General features: G+C 34.1%; 2 protein-coding genes across 3 annotated transcripts in view; one reads left to right on the forward strand and one right to left on the reverse strand.

Annotated features, from left to right (window-relative positions):
• The window catches only part of LOC137997048 (DNA mismatch repair protein Msh2-like), a 31,275-nt gene extending 29,995 nt beyond the window's left edge, over positions 1 to 1,280 (reverse strand). The window contains exons 1-3 of the mRNA XM_068842760.1: positions 1,135 to 1,280; positions 1,002 to 1,051; positions 876 to 911 (exon numbers count right to left, since the gene is read on the reverse strand). Of these exons, the coding sequence (XP_068698861.1) occupies positions 876 to 911; positions 1,002 to 1,051; positions 1,135 to 1,168 (120 nt within the window). The 5' untranslated portion in view covers positions 1,169 to 1,280. The remainder of the gene's footprint in view (positions 1 to 875; positions 912 to 1,001; positions 1,052 to 1,134) is intronic.
• Positions 1,200 to 7,500, forward strand: part of LOC137997049 (centrosomal protein 43-like) — a 15,710-nt gene continuing 9,409 nt past the window's right edge. The window contains exons 1-8 of one of the 2 annotated variants that reach the window (XM_068842761.1): positions 1,200 to 1,433; positions 2,399 to 2,452; positions 2,793 to 2,847; positions 3,034 to 3,122; positions 3,525 to 3,650; positions 4,399 to 4,482; positions 6,605 to 6,664; positions 7,469 to 7,500. The exon at positions 7,469 to 7,500 is cut by the window's right edge and continues 108 nt beyond it. In XM_068842761.1, the coding sequence (XP_068698862.1) occupies positions 1,215 to 1,433; positions 2,399 to 2,452; positions 2,793 to 2,847; positions 3,034 to 3,122; positions 3,525 to 3,650; positions 4,399 to 4,482; positions 6,605 to 6,664; positions 7,469 to 7,500 (719 nt within the window). In that variant the 5' untranslated portion in view covers positions 1,200 to 1,214. The remainder of the gene's footprint in view (positions 1,434 to 2,398; positions 2,453 to 2,792; positions 2,848 to 3,033; positions 3,123 to 3,524; positions 3,651 to 4,398; positions 4,483 to 6,604; positions 6,665 to 7,468) is intronic. The other variant, XM_068842762.1, reaches the window with a different exon arrangement.

Below are 7,500 nucleotides of genomic sequence, written 5' to 3' on the forward strand. Positions count from 1 at the left end.
AGTAGACTAGTGCACAACTGATAAAAACAACGCGAACATGAGTCGTGCAGTAGTCTACTTGACTTTCATAAATATTTTTAATCAATTTTGACTGATCACGATCTTCTCTTATTCAACGCTGTGCAAGACTTATCGTCCTCGGTTTCTGCAAAGGTTTTCAAACCTCAACTTTACTAATGCTCGAAGTAATGTGTGACATATTACAGTCGCGTTACCTGCGCAGTTACGTTGCGCACAAACAATTAGCGCGAACGTCCTTAAGTCTAAGCACCCATTTTAAAAAGGTTAGTTTTCGATTATTGTTGTGATGGCCGATTACTTCATGTAAGCTAACCTTTTTAAAATGAGTGCTTAGACTAAAATATTGCTGAACAATGCTGTTTAAAAAGGGTTTTTGAGGCTTAAGTAAGCAGTATTCATTTTCCCATTGATTTTATAGGGGGTCAGTAGGGGGGTCAGTTAACCGGGGGTCAGTGTTTTGTCGAAACCCGGATAGAACTGAGTTATATCCGGACGATCGAGGTCGTCTCAGTCGCCCTGGTCGTCAGCGATCGTCTGGGTAGTGTTTCCATATAATGGTCACGATTGCCTCTGAACATTGAAACGACAGGGGCGATCGGGGCGATCACATGGAAACTAGGCTTAATATTTAAAGGAAGACAGGTTTGAAATGGGGTGAGGGGTGGGTTGGGATATTAACTTTTGTTTTTCCCACAAGGTTTTAAGGTCTTTGGAAAAATACCTTTTAAGGATCAGACAAAGTATCAACCCTACATATTTCGCTGTTTTTTTAAAGGACAAACCGAGGATGAGGATTTCTGTTATATTCGGGGTGAAAAAAGGACGACCCAAAAACTGAACAATTCAACACTTACCGAGCGATCAAAAACACGAAAAGTGGTCTCTGGTTTCTAGAAAGAATGAGCACAACAACAAAGGGTGAAAAACAGATCACTGCACAAGGATTTCTCTATAGATTGCAAAAGCACAAGATGTCATACCTCGGGTAAAGATCGATAAAAGGAAAGGAAGCCTTGTTCTGCTGCACCATCTGCCAATACAGAGCAATATTTATTTAATGAAACGCATAAGAGAGCCAGAGGTAAAAGCTAATTGGTAATGTCCAGCATGTACCTAAAGAAAACTGTTGACAGGGTTGTACAGCCATGACCGATCACACCTTCTCGAGGGATTTCTTGTTGATTTCGCAAAATATGGCCGTCAACCAAAACACGTACATCGGGGACAAATTTTGGCGGGCATCCGGGATCTTCTCTCGATCTTCGTATGACGTAACATCTTCGGAATGCAAAAAGCAGTCGGCAAAGGCCTGGGAACGTAACAAATTCAAAATGTCGGCGGAAGAGGATACAGAGTTGAGAGATATGGTTGCCCAAACATTGGAAAGTAAAGGCGTTCTTGGAAAAATTAGGGTAAGTAAAATATGCTCTTGCGCTTAACCTAAAGAGAGGATTTAAACTTAGGCAAATCTTTTCATACTTTAGCATTCACGCATGTGATTTCTGGCATGTCAAAATCTCGTGAAATCGGTAAGGCTGCTATCAAATCGACGTTTTTTTTTTCTCCAAAATACGTATAGGAAGAAAATTACCATCCAAGGTATTTGCTTTGGTGGTTTTCAAAACGGGATGCTTCATAAAAGAGCCCAAATATTGAAATGGGTAGATAACAGAATACTAATATCAATTAGGCTTTCTTTGTTTGCAATTGATAGTATAGACGACAATGCAAGATTTTATTGTTTTGTTATAGGTTTGTTTTGCTTCCTATGTTTTACGTCAACTTTGAGTTGTTTTACCAAAGTTAAGTTGTCTTTTCCCCGTTGATACTCAGCTTAATACAGTATTCGTTAATTAAGTGTGCAATTTACATGTACTGTACAGTAAACATTCACATCGAGATCTTCACCTTTCAGGAACGTACGAATAGGACGTTTTCAACCAACCTCTAGAAACACCAATAACAATAGAGAAATGTACGACTTGTGGTGGATGAACAAAAGAAGCTAATGAGAGTTCTTTTGTTTTCGTCCACCAGCATAGCGGCGATGATGCCACGTGATGAAAACCTCCTATACACTGTATTATCTTATGGTTTTAGTATTTGCTGATAAAGTGCTGAGAATATCTGATAGAAATCAAAATTGAAATAAACTTATATATCACTATTAACCTATATGCATAAGGTGTCAGGTGTAATACACAGTCCTGTACGTTGATTCTTTAAAATCCATTTTGGTAGCAGTATGCCCATATTGGGAAGAGCTTTGCCGTCTTTTTCTAGTTCTGGTAAAGGGCAGTATCCAAGACCTCAGGAAGAGAATATTTATACCCTGTTATGTCCCTTATTCTTGTTTTTTTTTTTCCTCCATGTACAGGCTCAGTTGCGTGCAAGTGTATTTCTCGCTCTTGAGGAGCAAGAGGGAGCAGAGGTGAGCTAATCTGAACAGTTACATGTATTTTCACTTGCTGGGGTATCAATAATATCAATACATATTACATGTATTTTGTCGTAAAAAAGGTTGCTGTTATTCATTGTGGTAAAAGTATTCTCGTTTGTCTCATGTTGTGACCACATCGTGAGACAAACGAGACTACTTTATTATTGTTGTACATGTATTTTATGTACATAAAGAGAAGGTGAGGATAATTATTATTATATTTAACACCATTTTTTGGAGAGAGACAGAACTACTTCAAGACATACTCTTCACATTGCCTGTAATGGCTAATGATCCGAAATAGGTTATTATTTTAATATCTTTTATTCAGGGTAAAATTCCTCTTATGAATCCTGAACTGAAGAAGTTTTTAAGTACCAATGAGGGTAAGAAATTCAATGTATTAGTAGCACATAATAACTGTAGTAATACTGTAATAATTGAATGTTTATACTGTAGCTGGTTGTAATACATGTACATCTAACCATTTTGTTTTGACATTTTTTATTACTACTTGAGATGTCTTCAAGATATTCCTCATTAATTTTCGTAATATTGTCACTTGCTTTTAGGTTGCCTTGTGACGGGATTAGTAAGAGAATTCCTAGAGTATTTTGACCTGGATTTCACCATTGCTGTATTTGACCCAGAGACTAATTTTGTAAGTGAGACGAAGTAATACATCCATTGTACAGTCATTGATATAGTCACTTTAGTCAGGCATATACAGTATGTTGTGGTTCAGAATTATTTATTAAACCAGTTGAATGTTGATTTTCTTTTGTTTCAGATTATGATAATGAATATTAGATGACGAAAATCAAAATTGAAACTGGTTTGAAAAAATTCTTGAACCTAAAACAAAATTAAACCACATCATAATTTTACTGTACACTAATGACTGCTTGCAATCTTGTTGACTGTGCACTTAGACGAACAGGTATACAGCCCAGTTGGTTTTTGCATGCTAGCAATTGGGCGGATCTGCATGAATGCATGGTGTAGTTCCAAACCATTCTTTCAAAAGAGCAATAATTGAAATCTTTTTTTTCTTCTATTTAAGAGTGACAAATACTCTGGGAGAAATAATCTGGCAAAAGATCTAAAGATTCAAGATAGCAATGGAGCAGCCAGCAGACCCTTATTAGCTGAAGTTGTAAAGAGACTTTCGCCCAGCACAAGTGGAGAGGTGTGTAAATAATGAGATTATTTTAATCATCTCACATCTATAAGGAGTCTCCGATTGAAGAGTTTATTAATAAAGAATCATCTGATGTTAGACAGAGTAAAATGTATAACTAACCAAATTCTTAAGAGGGAAAAGGTGTTAATGACGATATTTTTTGAAAATGTCACAAAATCATGTGAAAGATTTTTTAAGCAAATACAGTACGTACATGTATTATTTTTATAACATTAGTTTCAATTTGAATTCAAATTCAACTGAAGATGACATACATGACTAGAAGTGTCAAATGTTTTGTGTCTTTTTTAAGAATACTTCTTGTGCTGCTACAATGTAATTTGGTGACCACTTGAAAAGATTGTATTTACCATCATGGAGAAGTCCATTAAGTTCCCCATATGGGTCGATTTCCTTAAGGAATGGTTTTATATTTGGGACATTTATGTGATCTGCAAAAGACAAACTTAGTGATTTGGAAGATTTATACAAAATATTATGGTAAGTTCTATGCTGAAAGATCATACGGAATGATCCTTTATTCAAAAAATCATGCTTTTTCAACACACTTAAAGTTACTTAAAGGTACTTAAAGGTTGTGGAAAAGTCCTTGAATAAGAATTTGAAGATCTTGCATGAACCATGTGAAACAATGAATCAGATGTGATTTCCTATTGGAAAAAACAATAAATATTATATTCTCTTGTTGTACTCAGTCTGGTATTAATTTATTAATAATTATTATTATTTCTAGATTTCAAAAGAGGCAATTGTTACTTCACCCAGGCAAAGTACAGCTGACAGCCCAAGAAGTCTGAGCCCACCAAATTCAAACAAAGTAATGTCATGTACAGTACTTTACATGTTTGAGTATTGATCTGAGCTGATGAGCTGATAACACAGTAGCTTGGTAACTGTAACAACATTAACAGGCCAAATAATACTCTAACAGGTGCACTCTAGCTCATTCTAGTCCTTCATCCAAAAAAATAAAAAAAAAATGTAAAAGTGTTGTCTTGTATTAATTTTGTCCAAAAGATAAGATTTTCAGAGCACAAAAGGACAGCTCTGTGCTTTGTAGCAGACTCTCAGTTCTAAGAAACTGAAAAGCTCATGGCTTCAATTATGATAAGGTAAATTTAGGACAATAACATTGACGTCATTAGACAAATGGAGCATCAAACAAGTGATAAAGGATATACAATCAAATTTTAGTCTAATTCGGTTTTTGGACTTGTGGAAGACTGTAAAGTACAATGAGTGGATTCTTGGGTTTAAAGTTCATTAAACCTTTGATTATTCACATCTGTACACAGTGCTCAAAATTAGCGGTCATCCCAGACAACCGGAAAGTTTGCCAGGCGACTATTTTTTTGGTAAAATGAAAAGGTTGCATGTTTGCCCAAAGAAAAACCAACAGACAACCCAGCCAAAGTAAAAACTTTATTACATAAGCAGCACCCAACTCACTTTATGTTGATGGTTTTCTGATGTCAATGTCTGATAGTATGTACATATAGTGCAAAGTTAACAATAACTAATTTGCGGCAGTTGAGCATTTTCCCGTGTTTTGAATATCTGTGGCTTTTACAAAATATTGTCAGATAGGAAAATTCACATTGTATGTACTGTGATGTCAATGGTAATGAAGATAACTTTTAAAAACCCAGACTTCCACAAAAAAATAAAACTCCAGGCACACACTTAAAACTACTCTTTTTTTCAACCAAAATTTTGAGAGCGTAGTAAGAACTTTCCTCAGGCTGAGAGTCGATTAAGAAGGTTTTTATTTTGCACATTTGTATTTTAAATAAAAGCATAAAATAAAGGTAAATAATTAATTAAGAAATGCAAATTAAATTAAGGGCATGTTTTGTATATAACATAACAATGGTTTTCTTATTGCATGATATACATCTCAGTTTGTGATAATGAGCAGTTCTTATCTATCTAATCGATCCAAAATAACTTCAACAGCATTAAAGTTGATGGAAATTTAAGAACATCTTAAGAACGTTTTCAACCTCATATCGCTAAAATATATAAGAATGTTCAGCCTCAGCTCCAAAATTAGACGTTCTTGTAAAAACAAAAAAGAGTGTATGGGCTACTCAAGCTCCAATGCCATGCAATGGCCTCTCAACACAGCATGCATTTAATCATAGAGGTTTCCCAATGGGAAACCAAGCATTCATTCCAGGATTTTTTTCAATTTCAAGCACTGTTTACTTAACTATAAATAATAACACATGGCACCATTCAGCACCAAAATAATAAGGTTAGCATGCTCTGTATTTAATTCAATCCATGTATAACCACAGGAACATGTATTGATTGTGTACTTTCTTAAATAATTTTCTTTTATTTTGGACATCTACTAGTCTTTGTATGTAATGCTAGTTATTAACCTCACTGTAACTAGGAGTAATTTAACCTCACTGGAGCTGCACTTTACATGTAAGAGTATTGTTATTAATGTTTAACTCTGACATTTTGAAATTTACCAACCTATAAGTCATATGGTGTCATGAGCAAGAAACTCTGAACTGTCCATGAGGAATACACTGAATGGTTTTACCAGTTTTTGTGTATAGAACAATGAAATGATTCATCAGTTCCTTACATGTACAAATGTAGCTTAAAGCTGGAAACCCTGCATTTACTGTTAGATTTATAATAACTTAATGTCATAAATAGATAAATAATTATTTTTTTGCTTTTTAACTTGTTGATAAAGGTAACAATTTTTAACTGAAATCTTTATTCCGCAAGTTGTAAATCGGAGTTAATAAATTAAAGGTAATGATATTAAAAACAATTTTTATTATTATGATGTTAATAGTATTATTATATAAATTTAAATGTTGCTAAAGAGAGGTAAAAAACTGGCAGTGACATTTACTGTAATTATTTTTAAATTAATAATAATAATTTATTTTTAAAATTAATTTTAATTTAAGGTTGATGATGAAGATGTTGATGAATATAGTAGTTCAGACACTGCAGCCGATGATAGCAGGGTATTTACATTTATTTTATTTTAACCCTATAACCATAACATTAAATAAAAAATGTGTGTGAGTATGTACAGTGTACTAATAAGATAATAATACTATGATTAAGTTAATGAACTGCAATTTACCGTCGTTTTCATCTAAGCATGGACACACGACAGAAAAACATGTTCTTTGAAGTTTGAGTTTGACAGCCGTTAACATACAAACTTTTGCGTGCGATAGCTTGACTGAATTTATTTGATGCATACTTTATCAGATAAGGGTCAATCTCTGAGAAAAAGTCTTTGATATCCAGTCTTGCTACCATTCTAGGAAAACATGCATGAACATCCCTAAAACTTCGAAGGATTGAAGACAAAACTTGTCATTTATGCAACCAGTTGGAGCATGTCCACGCTTAGGTGAAAACGACGATATTTACGTTGCAGTAAATCGCAAAACTGATTAAATGTTAAACGAAGTTAACTTTTAAACCATGACTTGCAATCAGTGAACTTTTAAATTGAGTTCAAATATACTGTAAGGAAAAGTTAGAATTTCCAGTGAGAAGAATAATTATTTATTGTGCACAATTGAAAAATTGATATGCATGTATTAAGCAAGCTACCCCTCCTAAAAAAAATATGTGCCTAAAATGATCCTGACTGAAAGTTATAAAAATGCTACTGTAACAGTATACCGGTAATAAATGTTATAAAATGGAAATGAGGTTTAAATGTTTTTGCCAAATACATGTAGAGGCTCTTTCTTAAAATAATGGCATTCATGAAATTTGTGATCATCCTTTTATATTGTTTTCATAAACAGACTTCCAGTCCAAGACCAAGCAAGATTCCTCA

Source organism: Montipora foliosa, chromosome 3 (assembly GCF_036669935.1).
Source record: "Montipora foliosa isolate CH-2021 chromosome 3, ASM3666993v2, whole genome shotgun sequence".
Classification (NCBI taxonomy): Eukaryota; Metazoa; Cnidaria; class Anthozoa; order Scleractinia; family Acroporidae; genus Montipora; species Montipora foliosa.